The sequence below is a fragment of the Drosophila takahashii genome, chromosome 3L (genome assembly GCF_030179915.1).
Source record: "Drosophila takahashii strain IR98-3 E-12201 chromosome 3L, DtakHiC1v2, whole genome shotgun sequence".
Classification (NCBI taxonomy): domain Eukaryota; kingdom Metazoa; phylum Arthropoda; class Insecta; order Diptera; family Drosophilidae; genus Drosophila; species Drosophila takahashii.
Window position 1 is genome coordinate 21,468,434 of NC_091680.1, and position 16,263 is coordinate 21,484,696.

General features: G+C 40.0%; 2 protein-coding genes across 3 annotated transcripts; one reads left to right on the forward strand and one right to left on the reverse strand.

Annotated features, from left to right (window-relative positions):
* Nucleotides 1-148: 148 nt before the first annotated feature.
* LOC108065207 (uncharacterized) lies at nucleotides 149-4,975 on the forward strand. The gene is made up of 3 exons (XM_017153133.3): nucleotides 149-453; nucleotides 1,782-1,998; nucleotides 4,530-4,975. Exons 1-3 carry the CDS (start codon nucleotides 246-248, stop codon nucleotides 4,687-4,689), a joined length of 585 nt encoding a protein of 194 aa, XP_017008622.2. The 5' UTR covers nucleotides 149-245; the 3' UTR covers nucleotides 4,690-4,975.
* Nucleotides 4,976-6,561: 1,586 nt separating this feature from the next.
* LOC108065200 (protein split ends) lies at nucleotides 6,562-14,766 on the reverse strand. Of its 2 annotated transcripts, none has more exons than XM_070215465.1 (6): nucleotides 14,563-14,766; nucleotides 12,053-12,256; nucleotides 10,722-11,589; nucleotides 9,669-10,243; nucleotides 8,415-8,535; nucleotides 6,562-8,330 (listed from the first exon to the last, which is right to left on the reverse strand). In XM_070215465.1, exons 2-6 carry the CDS (start codon nucleotides 12,148-12,150, stop codon nucleotides 6,837-6,839), a joined length of 3,156 nt encoding a protein of 1,051 aa, XP_070071566.1. In that variant the 5' UTR covers nucleotides 12,151-12,256; nucleotides 14,563-14,766; the 3' UTR covers nucleotides 6,562-6,836. The 2 variants fall into 2 exon arrangements, with proteins under 2 accessions (XP_070071566.1, XP_017008614.2); XM_017153125.3 differs by having other exon boundaries at nucleotides 14,559-14,766.
* Nucleotides 14,767-16,263: the final 1,497 nt, after the last annotated feature.

A 16,263-nucleotide genomic window follows, 5' to 3' on the forward strand; every position in this document is an offset into this window, starting at 1 on the left:
CACTTGAGGTTCGGCCAGCGACTCTCGGTCTCCGCTTCTCTTTGTTTACGTTCACGTTGAAGTTAACGTTTGGTTTATTTTTTATGCGGCGCTTTGGCGGCTTTAAGCGTCCGCAGGTCGCTTCAGTCAGTCCAAGACTTTAAGCGCACCAAGTCGCCTGCCGCTCCACTCCACTCCAAAACTCGAACCGTTCGTGGATCGCACATACAGTGGTATTAAGATATATTACCCAACATTCGGCGGCCATGAATCTGCGCTACATCTGCACCCTAACTCTGGTGCCGACGCTCTGCGTGCTGCTGGTACTTCTGCTGGAGTTCGTGGAGGAGGGCCTGGCCCAGAGTTCCGACCCACTGTTCGAACTCCCCGTCCAGCTGGTCGGATTCCCCGTAATCGTGCTCTCCGTCCGACTTTCCCAGTTCGCCAAGAAGCTGGCCTACTCCCTCAGTCCCAGTAAGTCCGGCCGCAATCGCAATCGGCTTTTAATTTCTTCTCTCCATCGAGTGAAAGTTGAAAATATGTTGTGCATAAATTAAGTGTTTTGCATTGTTAAAATCAGTGCAGGAATTCGGTGAGGAAACTTCCAAAATTATCCATTCAAATTTTGGGCACCGATTTCGTTGGGCGAGGTTTTATTTTTTCCGCTCAAGTGAGCTTTTAGAGTTTAAATTATGCATATTCACTAACTTAAAAAGGAAAATTCAAAGAAATACATGAGGTCTTATTACCCATAAAATTTAAGTGTTGCTAGATTACACAATATTTAATGTATTTTTTATAACCAATTACCTTAAAGAGATTCTCGATTCATTAAGAGCACAGTTAATTTTTAGGTTGTTTAACCAGAAAATAAATGAATTGAATTTATCAATTTGTTTATCAACTGATAAAATAAAAATATGCAATGTTTAAGAGAATTGTGCTTAACCTTTCCAATTTTATATCGGATAAAAATGCTAAAAGTAAACGGAAATTTAAAATAAATTTATAAAAAGCATAATTTTTTCATGTCAGAAGACAGAATGTTTTTATCGTTTCAAGTCAAATAAGTAATAGTGCACCAGAGCCAAAAATAATTTATGCACCCTACGGAATTTATAAGTGTAAAATGCAAATAAAGGCTTAAGGCTTTTTGACCAACCCATTTTGTAAATGTGTGTCTATTGCCGATTGTTGTGACTTGTTACTCATTGCGTTGGACCGTTAAAACCTGATCTGCAAGTGCGATGACAAAAGCGGCGGCCAACTATCGTGCTCGTCCACTTAGCCGACAAAATGCGAAAATGGGGTCAAGGCTGTCGGCGAGCCAGTGGCGTCAACCATAACAAGTGCCACTGCTCCACGGAGCCGGAAACCAAATATCAGAGAGAGGGAAGCTTGATGATGTTGACAGCCGAGCCGATAAGCTTTAGGCATGAGTAACCAGGGAAATACCCCAAAATCAAAATAATTATCCGAACTTTTTGGCCAACTTTAAAGCTCCACTAAGAAAGAAAGTAAGGCGGGAAAAATATTATACAAAGTGGAATATTTAATAGTTCAAAAAACTTTAAGGAATTAGGCGCTTAAAAATGTATTTTAAATTCAAAGGAATTAATTACAGGATTTTTGGTGTTATTTCTAATTGAGTTTTAGGCTTTTAAATCGGGTTTATCGTAGTGTGTATTTTTGTAACCCCATCTTAGAAGATAGATTAAGATAACCTAAAGTTGTAAGTAAGTGTACAATGTGAGGCATTCTTTAGAAAAGAGTACTAAATAATATTTGTATTTTATTCCTAGGTACATATAGATCTCGCAGCAGGAGGGATACCGCCCACCCGCTGGCCCTTGATGCTGAGCTGGCCCAGAAGCAGATCCTGGGTGAGTTCGGACCCCAAGCCTGCATCCTGGAGGAGCCGTGCCGCGTCCACGCCTCTCGCCACTCGGGCAGCAGTGAGCGCCGATTGCCCGGCGATGGAAGAGCAAAGCCACATGCAGTTTGGTCTGAGGTCTTGAGGTAGGTCAAAAATATGGTTGGGGTGTGCTAACTTGGAAGTTTAATGGTTAATCAAATAACAATAATATTTAGTGTTTAGTATCCTAGCGGTGCAAGTTGGGAGTGAACTTATTATTGGGTCACTAATCACAATTTATGGTGCATTACTTAATATAAAATACACTCAATTACTTTGTTATTAAATACTTTTAAACTTAATAGTATTAAACATGTCATGAGTTAGATTTTTACATTTGTAGACATTTTAATTGCAACTCATTATATTAATTTAAGTTTTCAATGAAATTACAAGCTATCTGGATGAAAACCTTACATTTGGGATTCTCTAATATCTAATATTAAAGAAAGACTTTTTAATAGTTATTTTTTAATTCGTAACTATTGCAATAACTTTAATTCCTTAAGTTTCAAAAGCATTTCCTTTCATCATTGTTCCTCCCATTCCATACCCTACAAAATGAACTGGGTTCCTAAATATCATCATCGCTTTCGAGTGCCATCCCCATTTTCTGATCAAGGACATGCAGGGCTGACTTTATGGCAACTCACTCGACTCAAACGGGCAGTAACAACTCGAACTTCAGTTTGTTCTGGTTCTATTTCTGTTCTGCGATTGCATTTCTTATGGCCACGTTTGCAGTTTGGCGCTGCTGCTGCTGTCATTTGGCAAATGAATGGCTTGTTTTTAGCCAAGGCAAAATGTTTTCCAATCAATTTTTATATCTCCTTGTTGTCGCTGTCTCATCCTGGAGTTCTCCGTTTGCCCATTGTCATTGGCATTGCTAACTCATCTGTGCATAATTTAATGTATCCTTGGGATCCCCAAGTTTAAAAGTGCATGTCACGACTTCGACTGCGACTTTGGCTCTGCCTTTGGATTTCAATTTGTAAGTTTACATAAATTTAGTTTGGCTTGCCAGTTCCTGATGAGTTGGTTGCCCTCGCAGCTCCCCATTGTCATGGTAATGTTATAAGGCATTAAGTTATTCTTCTCACCCATCAAAGGTCCCCTGCTAACTGCTGTGATTCATAATTAATGCGCTTGTCTCAGCAGCATCTTCCTTGATTTTTTTATGGCCGTTTTTGTGCAATAAAAGAAAGGAAGCTTGGCTGGTCAGCGGTAGTAAAACATGTTTATTGTTGCCACCAGTTTCCATTTTGAAAGACTGGCATTTAAACCGGGCAGGACAAACAAAGGGCAGCTTAAAGAAAAGCTTCTTAGGAAGGTCCTTCGGCAGACGTGTCGTATGTGTAACATTTTCTTGTTTGGCATTCCCACATTTATTCTATTTAATATTTTGTGATATCGCAAAAAGGTTTCCTCATGCATCTGACACTTTCACACTTAATGTGCAAAACTGCTCACCCCTTACCTTTTACCCTTCACTCAGCCCCCTAAAATGGCCAAAAGTTGTTTGGCCAACGTGTCAAGAGCAAATATTCAAAATTATTTTTGAAATGCTCGTCTGTCTGAGCAGCCCTCACCTTCATCCCTGACCTAACCTGAGTTTTAGTTTGGGTCTGGCTGTGATGTTTTCGTTTGGTTTTGCTCTTTGTTTAGTTTTCGTTGCGCTGCAAATGTAATTGGCATTAGAAGAAGTTTTCTGCAACTCGACGTGTTTTGTAATAATAAAATATGATTAAAGTTTTTGATTAAATTTATGCAAGTGCACAGTGGGGAATGGCATGCCAAAGCTGGCCTTTCTCCAGGTTCTGGTCAGTTTTCCGCCGTCTCCTTGTTGTTGCCACTCAGTTTTTCCGGAGGCCATCTGCAGATGTGTTTGTTACAGAGTTGATTAAATTATGCCACTGCAGACGTGTGAAATTTCAACTGTCAATGGGTCCGTAGGTGGGCAGCAAAGGGTTCTGCTATCACAAAGTAATCAGCAGGGTCCAGTCCAATTTGTACAGAATAGGTGGGATAAATAAATAAGTTAGTTTAAACTTTAAGTGAATAAGGTTAAAATTGCTATTTATTTTGGCTTTTATGCTTTAATAATTTTTATTTTGAAGGAGCAAATATTAAAATTCGTATTAACGAACGCTAAATTTGCATGGAATTCTCTATAGAACGGATGAAGAAGGAAGTAATAAATACATTCTAGTATGTATTAGATTTTTATATTTTAATAGGGCGCCTTAAACAAAAATCTACATGATCAATTGAGATTAAACCCACAATATTTCCTGTAAACCTAGTATTAATATTAGTAATAAAATCACCATTTTCTGCCTTGCTTAATAACAAATTGTTAGCATTGTATTGGCTGATCACCCCTTATAAACATCAGCATGATACAAAAAACCCAAGAGAAACCCACTCCAGAACAAACACCATTCGCATTGTGAAGAAAAACTCTTCCTTTTGCGGCTACTGTTGCAAATGGCTTTTTGTTTTTAACCCGGGGATGGAGCCTCTGTTGTTATGTGTGCATATTACCCACTTACTTACAAGTCATTATTTCTGTAATCCGCTTTCCGATTCCCCGCCTGCAACGTGCAACATGGATGTCCAACGACGACCGAAACAGGAACTACAAAGTGCAGTCGGGCGTCAGTGGGATGAAACAATGGTACCTGCTATCCCTGTTCATCGGCGATGCTGTGCGGGATGTGCCGCTCTGCAAGCACCTGGCCAAAAGGATGCCCTGTCCGGGAGCCGGACCTCTGCCGCCGCCCCAGCCCCGATGAAGATCTGGTCGGTTCCACCTCCCCCGGGGGACTTCTTACCAAAGGAGGAGGAGCATCCGCATCCGGACGCAGTCCCCTTAGTCAGTCACATCGGACATCTTTGTTAATCATCCATCTTTCGGCACTCGCATCCAGCAGCCATGTGCTGTCCCCGTGCACCCCATCATGTTTTTGTACTTTTAGTTGCTTTTAAGGGTTTTAATTTAAACGAACGCCCGCCAACAGACGTAGGCGCTTAGATTTATGAGTAAGCAAATAAATAAACAAACCAGCTGGAAAAAATCAACCCAAATTTGTGTGTTCCTATGCCAGGACATGTCTGGACTCCCTCTGCTTTTCCAGCTCGGACAATGCATTTCCCGTTCCCCATTTTCTCGCCGAGGAAGGAAGCAAAAAATTGATAAGAGCATGCAGCAAAAAATTTGGGCAGGCTGCAACGCCACTCGCAATTTGTTGACGCAAGGTATTAAAATGCAAAAAGGTTTGGGTTGGGTACCCGAATATCCTGTATAATTTTTAGGTGGGCATATGGGGAAAGGTCTTAAAGGCATACCTATTTATTTATTGACTTTAATTTCCTTTTGGTTATCTTGATAGTTGCTGGAAACCTGGTTTGAAATTGTTTTTAGAGTGAGATAATTTTATAACAAAGTGAACAAGGATCTAATCAACTAAAAAGCATTTAGCTTTGTAGTTAAAAGAATCGATTGTTTAGTTATAAATAAATATAGGTACATATATCTATTTTCATTAATTAAATATTCTTACACTTACATACTTAAAGATTGAAATAACTAAATTGTTTTTAAGTAAACAAACAAAAAAATAAACTTTTTACAAATTAAACTTGGGTATTGCTTATTGCAAACATTTGTTGATCGAATATGAACCAGCAGCATTGTCCTTTCCTTTATCCGGTTCTAACATTCCTTGTTCTTACTACCCCCTACGCCTTTCCATTGAGAAGAAAAAACCAATACGAAATGTCGGGGTCTCAGTCTCCTTGCCCAAACACCAACTTTGAAACCCCAAGTCTGTGTTTCCCATTTATTAACTCGTTGCATATGGTTTGCATACAAACGTCGTCCAGAGTGCTGTAAATAAAATGAGACGACAGCGACTGCAGCAACAAATGTCGCTGTGAGCTTTGCCTTTTCAGTGGCAGCCATGACAACCCTGGTCGCCTGGGCCGCACAAAAGTATGCTGCACTTTTTGTGCACTTTTGAATTTCTGTGTGATTTTCCTGCTGACAAACGTTCGACCATTTGGGAAAACACTGGCGGGAAAAAAGAAAATGAAATTCTGTTTGCTGCCGTGGGATTCGACCAGCATTGCTCCCCAATTCTTTTTCGTACTATTTAAATTTAATCCAGAAAAAGAAATGTTTATTCCTAAAGACAATAGACCATACCTAGACTAGATTGAACTGTACCTAGCTAGAATATCATATATTATTTATTAATATAATATAAAACATAATAATATAGATCATTCTTTAACAATTTATTTTGTAACTTTTTAAAATCTGATTGCCTGTATTTCGAGTCAAGTAACCAAAACATAGGGTATTTCGAATTCAAGTTAAAAACTTCGGTTGTATTTTCATTTCTTATTTTTGCATTTCCATTATTGTCCGGGTTTATCACATTTAATTTTTCAAACGTATTCCCTGGATGAGGTCGTTTGCCGCTAGATTTATGCGGCAATTCCACTGGCAGCGCGTTTCACTTGTTGAAACAATAGCACCAGATGAAGAAAGTTGATCTTTTTGCATACTTTCGGTTGATTGAATTGTGTTTTATTTATAAATATTTGTTTAAAGCGTTAAATATGTACATACTTATGTGACTAAGTGTTGGCCTGCCTCTGTGCGGGTCTTTATAGCTTACCCATTAGGTCAATCAATTTGTATAAACGCAAAGGAAGAAAGCTACAACATCATAGGAATGGAATTAAATCATTCTATTAACTTAAGTCTAACATAAATTATAAATTACTTTAAATACATATTTCAAACTTAAACTATTAAGTTTTCTACTCTTGAAGGATGACATTAAGATAAGACATATTCGATTTTGCTTATTACTATTTACAATTCCAAAAAATGTTGTAATATTCTTGAGCATCCCTACAAATTGAACAAAACCTAACCTGTTTTAAGATACACCTTACTGCCATCAGGACGAATATAGTACTCGTTGACGCCCTGCGAGTTGGTAACATATATGTTTTTGTCATCCTCGTAATGGGGCTTTTGATTTTGACTGCTTCCATAACGATTGTCGCTGATGTAGTTTGCATTTGGGTAGTTGTAATGGGGCCTATCATTTGTGGGATTCTCAAAGCGAACCGTGTTGCCCGGCATATATTCGCCGTAATTAAGGGAGTTGAACCCACCCTCCAATCGGTAGTGGTTGTGGGGCCTATGCTCATCGCTCACCACCAGTCGATCCTCCTTGGCCTCCCCCACCTCATTGTATTCGTAGGTGGGCGCATAAGTTGGTCGATTTAGGATCTTGCCCTTGCGAATGTGCTGTTCATAGTGATCGGGAAAAATAACACGAGCACCTCGTTGCGGGGGAGCTGCATCCTCGTAAACTGCATTTGGTGGAGAAGTGTCATCCTTGAAGGACGGTTTGATATCTTGCGCCTCTCGGATGCGCTGAATCTGGAGCTGTTCCTCCCGGATGCGATCTTCTCGCAGCTGCTCTTCCCGAATTCGTTCTTCCCGGATTTCCTCAATTCTCAGTTGTTCTTCCCGGAGTTGCTGCTGTCTAATTTCTGCTTCCCTGATTCTTTCCTCTAAGATTCTTTCTTCTCTCAATTCAGCTTCTCTGAATTCCTCCTCTTCCCTGATCCTCTCCTCTTGAAACCTCTGGTCATCCAGCTGCTCGTTGGTATCCCTAAACACAATCCTTTTTCCTCTGCGCTTTTCCTCGCCCAAATCAGATTGCGAAAGGCCATTTGGCAGGACAACTTTCCAGCCATCCATGAAGGATAAATCCTTGGCCTTTCTCACATTAGCAGATGGTTCATCTTGATCCTGCGGAAATCTCAGCTTTCGTTGGGCGGCGTCGCGATTAAATTCCCGGATAACATCCGCTGGTGTGGCATCGGGAAAACGGACAGCTCCTTCTTCGTGTTGCTCCTCACTTTGAATGTCCTTGAAGTTGATCACCCGACCTTCACCTTCATCTTCGGGAAACTGTAGTACCCCTATGAGTTCTGTGTGCGCCTTGGCCGCCTTCTCCTCCTCATCATCCTGAAACTTCACCAGCTGACTCGTTTGCGTGTCCAGGTTGTCCTCTTCGTCATGGAAGTCATCACCCAGGTTGAGACTCCTTCTCCTCCTCCGCCTTTGGTACTCCACTCCATTCAGATATTCGGAAAGCACCTGGGTGAAGAAACTACCGATTCCGCTGGCTATGTCCGTGGAGGGCTTTTGAGTGGGTCGGGGTACGGGACGCGGAGTGGTATAGCTTTGGCCTCCACCCCCGCCTCCTGTCAAGGCTGATAGGATGCTAAGCAAGGATCCTGAGCCGCCATCTCCCTGTTGAGCGGCCACAGGCGTCTCCTCCGGCTCACTGAAGAACTTGAAGAATCCGCCGCGATGGTTGTTCAAATAGTGAATGATTTCCATCTGTATATAAAAACATTTATCAATAATATTTATATTTATTTTGACTGGTACTGCCATTAAAGGTTTTTATTTACTTTTACTTACATCATTTTTTGGACATTTCTCGTAGGTCTGGATGCAACTTCGCTCTCCACCACTTAACCCTAAAAGAGCAGCTCTTCCGTAAATCAGGGCAGGCGAGGCCACAGGAAATCCAGCTAGAAAACTGTATAGGAAAAATCGCAATTGTATTAGAATTTCAATTTCTTTGTTTTAAATATTAACTAAACATAACAACTATACTTTTCAATTTATTACAGTTTTTAATGAAATCAAGAATGTATGTAGGTTGTATATGAAGCTCTTAGAAGACTGGGTAAATTTTTTTGAGATAATAAAATAAAGTTGTAAGATGAATTGGTACCGCATGTTTCCACTAATATTGGTAGCCAGCATTACTGCCTAATTTTTCAGAATAAAGCTGGATTTTCCGGAACTGCGACCAATTAACGAAAACAGCTCCCTTAGAAACGTTCGAACTGCAAGGAGATTTCCACCCCCTTAAGCTTCCCATCTAGTTACACAAGTAATGCAACTCCATCTACCTTCTAGCCTCTCTCTAGGCCGCTTATAAAACTTAATTGACTCGAAGCCAAGAATTTGGCAAAGCCAAAACAATTTCAATTTACAATGGGTGCTATCGCAACCCCTTTTCCCATTCCCCATTCCCCGTAGAAAATCCCCCACCCGACGTAGCTCATTTAATGGAACAATCAATATGGTCTGCAAGGCAGTAATGAAGTCTAATCCCATTTAACGCTGCACCACAGAAACAAGATGCCCCCATCTGCCTCAAAATGCAAATTTAATAATATTTACTCACAACTAAAGCCCCTGCAAAATGGGGACCAGTCGAAGCCTCAACAGTGAGAATAAAAGATATAATAGTTTTCAGAATACTGCTTATAAAAATAATTATATTAAAATAATATAAAGTTTAAAATAATTTATTTTAAAAAATAAGAAATAATAAACACACTTTATTTTTATTTTTCCAAATTAAAGTTTGGAAATAGAGAAGAAAGAAATAAATACATTTAATATTTAATTTGTTAATTGTTGCCAAGGTAAGATTTTTTTATATGTAGGTTTTAAATCTCTATAGAATACTTTTTAATCTAAATGAGGATGTGTAAAAAATACTTGGATAGGGCCTCACAAATGTGAAAAACTAAAAATAACTTCTTCTTACATTTAAAAATCTAAAAGTTTTTCTAAATATTTAAATATCTTTAGTTAATTCTCCCAGTGATTCCCGATTGCCTCGCCCTTTTCCTTTCCCCTCTGTGGAATACTCACTTGGTTATGGCCGGGGAGGTAACGAATCCGGGCAATTGGCCACGTAACGTTTGACCGGCAATCATCTGGCAGAGCACCTTGGGCACGCACTGCAAATCGTCGTTGCGAGCGATGTTCTCCAGTGCCCTAATGAGTTGTGTGTTGGGTGGTCTTGCTCCTCCCAGACCCCCGCTTTGTTGTCCTGCTCCTTGTGCGCCGGCGAAAGCGCCGAGGAGACTGCCTAATGGGCTGGCCGACTGCGAGGAAGCGGAGGGGGAGCCACCGCCACCCAGGAGGAGATTCGTAAATTGTGGTGCATACAGCGAGGCCAGGGTGGCCAAACCACCGCCCACTCCGCCGCCGGAGCCACCACCCGATGACTGAGTGGCAGGACGATAGTTGAACTGCTGCTGCGGCTGCTGGAAGTGCATGGACTGCGGTGGCGGTATCTCGCCAATTTGGTACTCGTAGTAATTATGTCCCGGTCTGGGTCGCTGGGGTAGTCCAGATCCTGAAGCTCCTGCTCCTCCTACCAGACCTCCAGGTCGTCCTCCATTCTGGGGGTTGTATTGATAGTTCGCAAACTGCGGCTGAATCTGCACAAAACAAAATGATGTGAATATATTGTCAACTCGTAGGAATACATATAATTGTTTAGAGATATCTCTAGATATGTATAATATATATTCTACAAACGACCTAATTTGTATTTTTCTTAGGAAATTTGAAATAACTTAATTGTGATTATTTATGGGTTATATAGAAAATGAAAAAAATTCAAAAACGACCTTGAAAATATATTTAAAATATGAATATTAATAAAATACAAACAAATTTTTAATCAACATCTAGTAAATTTTTGTAGTTTACAATCTTATTTGTCCTTGTTTATTATCTTAGTAATTTTAAAATAATTTAATTGTGATTACTAATGGCTTATATAAAACATGCAAAAATTTAAAAACAACCTTGAAAAATATATTAAAAATATACATTTTAATTATACTTAAAAAAATATTCAATCAACATCTAGTAAATTTTTGTAGTTTACAATTGTGTTTGTTCTTTGTGTACCTGGTTGGGATTCTGTATCTGAGTTTGCTGTGGGTTCGGCCGCTGCGAATAATTATCAAAGTTGTTTGCATAATTAGACGAGCCTGGAGATGGCGCTCCTCCTGCTCCTACTGCTCCACTTCCTCCCCCTCGATTGGCATTGATGTCTTGGCGCTGGTACAGTGGTCGCTGCTTTGGCTGCTGGGGCACAAAATTGGAAGTCTGCTCGGCCGCATAGCTGGGCGGTGGGTAATCATGGCTATCATAGGAGATTTTGTGCGCGGCGGTTGTGGGTGGTGCAGGGAGCGCAGGCGGTGGCCTGGTGGGTCGTCGATATGAGGGGGAGGGGCTTTCATCGAAGACGTAGCCGGGTCGCTTCAGATACACATCCTCCACGAGGCCGGGACGCTGCTGCTGATGGTTTTGCTGGTGGCTTCCCACCAGCAACGATGACTGTACGGTGTAAATCTGATCGTCCTGAGCCGGCTGCTCTCGTTGATATTGAATGATGGAAGGAGGAGTGGGTGTATACCGATAGTTCTGCTGCGTATACGGATCTAGGTAGCTAACTACCGGCGTTGTGGGCAGTGGTGTGCTCTGGAAAACCGAATGCGATTCCTGGGGGAAGGAGAACTGCTTGTCCGAAGCCGCCTGCTGTCCCAGAGAGTTGGGCACTTCGTGCTTATAGTTCGGCTCCAAGTAACTGGGGGGATAGCGATTAAGGCCAGCCTGGGGCATCACATCCGAGGGCGTGAAGTCCAGCATTTGAGAGGGTCTAAAGCCTCCGCCCGTAGTCACTCGGGCTGAAGTTTCTGGTGCATTCTGACCCTCTGGAATCTGCTCCGAGGGAAAGAAGTTTTTCAGCTTCACGGATATCTGCTGGTCATCACTGAAATAAATTAATAAAAAATGTTACACTAATATAATGACAATACATCGGATTTTAGGTGAATTCAATTTTAAGCTTCATTTGAATGTATATCATTTCATTTCAAAAAAATCAAAATTAGATTTAAGCTTAACCTAATTTTGGTTTTTTGTAAAAAATGTTTATCCAATTAAATGTGACTTATAATGACTCCAAAAAAATTTAAAAAAAATATGTAAATGTACTTAGGGAATGTATGTTAAAAAATTTGTGATTATTAATCACTGATTAAGAATAATTTCAGAATTTTGCTTTAATTTAAATTGAGATTGATTTTGAAATTTTAAAATTATAAGATTCAACTTTAAAATATTTTGAAATTTTTATGGAGCCAATAATTTTGTACTTTTAAGTTAAATAATTACTTTAGTTTGCAACAAGGCTCAGGGAAATTTGCATAATTCAAGGAGCTCAATCAACTCACCCGTTGCCATTTCTTATGCACGACACGTCGAGGACTAATGCGATAATTAGAATTGCAATTTTCCATTGCACACTTCGCGGCTCCCATAGCAATTGCATTTTGGCTGTGGAGGTGGCGGTGGGTGGGTGGAAAATGTGGAAAATCCCGCTGCTCAGTTCACGTCAGCGATTCATAAGCTCAAGCCAAACTGTCTTCGCACGTCGCCTAAAGTGAGGAAAATGGAATGGTGGAAAACATCATAAAAACTTGCTGTCAAACTCAAACTACAAAAGAATTTCGCGCAATTTCCGACGACTTGTGCTCGACATTTTCTTGCTACATTTGCACATAAATTTATAGATTTACCACCCATTGCACTCGGGGGATGCGCATTTGCATTCATATTAATGCAATTCTCACGTGCTATCCGGCAAAGGAGTTTTCCCTGCCGACGACATTTGTTTAATTCCGTTTTTTATGATTGCGCCGTGTTTATGCAACCGCACGACTGCCAGAAATAATCGGATCCCATCATCTTCAGTCGCGGCGAACCAGGCAAAATTATTCGGATTATTGTCAAGTTTTATTTGGCGGGACGCTGACAGGCCTTAAAAGTTTAGTGCCCAGAACGATTTGGTTCTTTTTATGCTCGGGTTCTATTAGGACAAGTGTCTAGAGTGCATATATCTGAGTTCTAACTTGTTCTTTGTTTTCGGTTTTATTTGAGTTGTTATATTTATCAAACTCATGGGTAAAGGTTATTTCATGTTGGTCAACTAAAACAAGAGAAATTTTGAACACTCAGTTAAAAAAATCATAAATTTTAAATAATTTCACTGAGGTTTCAATAAAGTTATTCTCATCTTTTCTATTGATCTTTTTAATGATCATATTTTATGAAGCAGTGAAAGTGTGTTTTATGTTCTTAAGCCAATCTTTTCTTCGCTCCATCAAATTTCTCAGATTGATTTCTATGGTTTTTTAGCACACACACAGTTCATTCATTGGGATCTTAACTTTTTTAACTCTTTTCGCCTTCTGCAAACCATAAATTTCACCGTAAAATATGCACAGTTTGTCGCCTTTTTTAGTGCGTCATTTAGCGCTCTTCGATTTGCATTTGCATTTAAATGGAGTCAAGGTTGTTGTTCGAGACATTGTGTGTGTGGAAAAAATGTGAAACACTTTTTAAAGATGACGCACAGAAAATTTCAAAATTTTCTGGTTAAAGTCTCACTTGGTCTGCAGCATCTGGGCAGAGTTAAAAATATATTATTTATGTTTGTGCTTGGGCAATATAAAAACAACTCCTATGCCAAATGTCTTGTTGAATATAAAATTTAAATTCCTTGCAATTGCGAACGGAGACGGGCAACAGACTTCTCCAGCTGTAATTGCAGCCAAAAATTTTATGATCCCATCCGCAGGGGCAAAAGATACAGGGGGGATTTCTAGGGGAAGTACCAGAAAACTGCATTTGCCGGTGGCTGGCGCCAGAGGGCGCTGCACTAAAACGAAAGACAGCAGACGGCAATGGAAGTTTACAACAAGAAATGGCAGCTAATTTCAGGGGGTGCGGCAGGGGGAGTGTGGCTGCAGCAGGTGCAAGGATCACAAAATGCACATTGAGGGGGTGGCCAAGCGGGGGGAAGGACACCGACACCGACACCGAACGAGAAGGCGGCGACACGAAAGGACACTTTACGCTCGAGATGCGTTCCAAATTGTGCGGGCAAAGACGACGAACACGGATACGGATGCGGATATGGCGTACGTGTTGTGAATTCTTTGGGGAAGTATCCTCCGCTTGTCAAATTACATAATCCACTCAACACGCCCCCTCATCGACCGCCCACCAATTAGCTTTAATGCCCAAGGCGTGCTGAGGTTCGATCTGAGTCTTACTGGATTTGCTCAGAAAATAATCAAAATGTGAGATTTCAGCAAGGTAACTTGGTGCATTAAATATGTATTTATTTTTTTACGCTGTTTTTTTTTAATATTAGTTTAATTGATATTAATTATTGATTAATTAAATATTTATATTTATTTGCATTGTACACCTTTAATAATTAAATTTTGTTTTAGACTATATTTAAAGAGAACCGAAAAAAATATCAAAAAGAAATTATAAATCGTCATAAAAAGGAATTTTAAAAATATTTGCACTATTAGTAAAATTATTTCTACCGACATTATCACAATTGATTATGGTTTGTGAATATTCAAATTAAATTGTTTACACAATTTTTTCTGTGCACCCAATGAGTCACTTGCGTCCGCCGATTTTTGTAATGCCATTTTTGCGCAATTCACTGATGTATCCACTTCTTTCCACAACTTTCTTTTCGCTCTTCCTGGCTGGCTGAACTCGAAAATTGGCCGGGCGCGTTTCTAAACACAATTGTTTAGCTTTGTTCGGTTTTTGAATTGCTACATTTGAAGAGTTATTTCAGGGGACCGGCTTTTGATTTTGATTTGCACACTTTCGGTTTCGATTTCAGCCGTGGGTTTTTTCCCAACTTACTCACTGCACTTTTTGTGAACGCCGCTGCTTCTTTTTCTCCGCGTGTCTCGAACGAAACTGAAAGCGAAATTCGAATCGAAACTGGTTAACTATTTAGCTCGAGCGACGCAACCGCAGACGTAAGCGGTGTAAAAGTTGAGCAAAACGCAGACGATTCGACGACGACGTCTTTCCGGCTTTAAGTTCGGCGATCGTTTGACACGCGACGCCGGCGCAGAAAAGCCATCAAGCCATTTCTCTGGAGATTAAGCCGAAGCCTTCAGTCCGGCAGAGAGAGCACCACCAGCAACTCGGCGTGGCCAAGTGGATTAGCTTTACCAGAGCGCGCTTGGAAGAGCACGCCTCTCTGAAGGTCAATGGTTTAAAGTTTGGGTTTTTACAACGAAATATAAACTTTTAAATAAGTATTTTATAGAAACCTTTTTAAGAAAGATTCCTGTAAAAAGAAACAGAAAATTATAGTTGTGTATAATTTCAAACATTTCTATCTCCTGTCACCTTCAGAATCCCTAGAATCCTCACGAGAAATCAAACCTTCTAGCTTTTATAGTCTCCGAGATCTTAGCGTTCACGGTGCTTTATTTAAAATATTTAAAAATGTAATAATAGATACAAATTGTTGGTAATTAGATATAATCTAACATACAACATTAGGTAATCCATTTCTATTTCAATTATTTATTTAATTGAAAAATTAAATAATAATAATAATAATAATAATTAATAAATAATTAAATAAAATGAAAAATATATTATTTTAGTTTGTATCTATTTTATATTTTTCACATAAATTATCAAAATGAAATCCTTTACATTTTAAGGTTGCAACAATAAAATTGTATCATAGCTTGTTATGGGGCTCTATACATTGTCAACGAACTAAGACTATTGCACTAATCAGATTTTTTAAATCTCTTAGCGGATCATTCAACTCGGTTACACACGAATTTATCAATTACAATTACATCTGTATTGCGGCGATTAAATGCCGCATTTGTTACACTTTTCGAGTGAGAAATGATTGTCCAACGAGGCAGTTGGCTAGTCAAATGGCTTAATTATAATGGGCCAACAGACGGGGAGACCAGCAAATTGTCAGCCTGAGTGAAAGTTGGGGCCCCAGAGAGCAGGCCAAGCAGCTAAGCAGCTAACAAGCCCAAACTGAAGCCAACTGAAACAGAAACCGAAACCGAAACTGACTCGAGTTGAGTAATTTTCTGCTCTAGTCGCTAACCTCCGCCCCCCCAAAGCGGCTTTCTTTTCCCCTCCCAACTAGCTGTTGGTAATAACAATTCCCGCTCTTTATAGCCTCTGAAGTAACCCAGCATCCATGGGCTAATATTGGGACAGATTTGGCGGTCATACGAAAGCAAAACAAAATATCATCCAAAAATCGTGGGCTGTTCCCCGAACTCGGTTCAAAATCTATGCCAATGTCTGTCGTTCAACCCGCTTCACTTTTGCTTTTCGCCAGTCTCGCAATTTGTTTACATTCATCTGAGTTATGCAAAAAGCTCGAACTGCCTTCTTCGGGTCATGATTGATGAATGACAAATCGGCGGATTTTTATATCCGCCTGTGGGAGTATCTGGGTGTGTTGTCCGACCATGAAAGGTCGCCGATGAGTTGCGAATTGTTCCAGCATATGGCACTTTGGTAAAGCCCAAATGAGCAATAAAAAGTGTGAGCTTTGTTGAAATAAGAC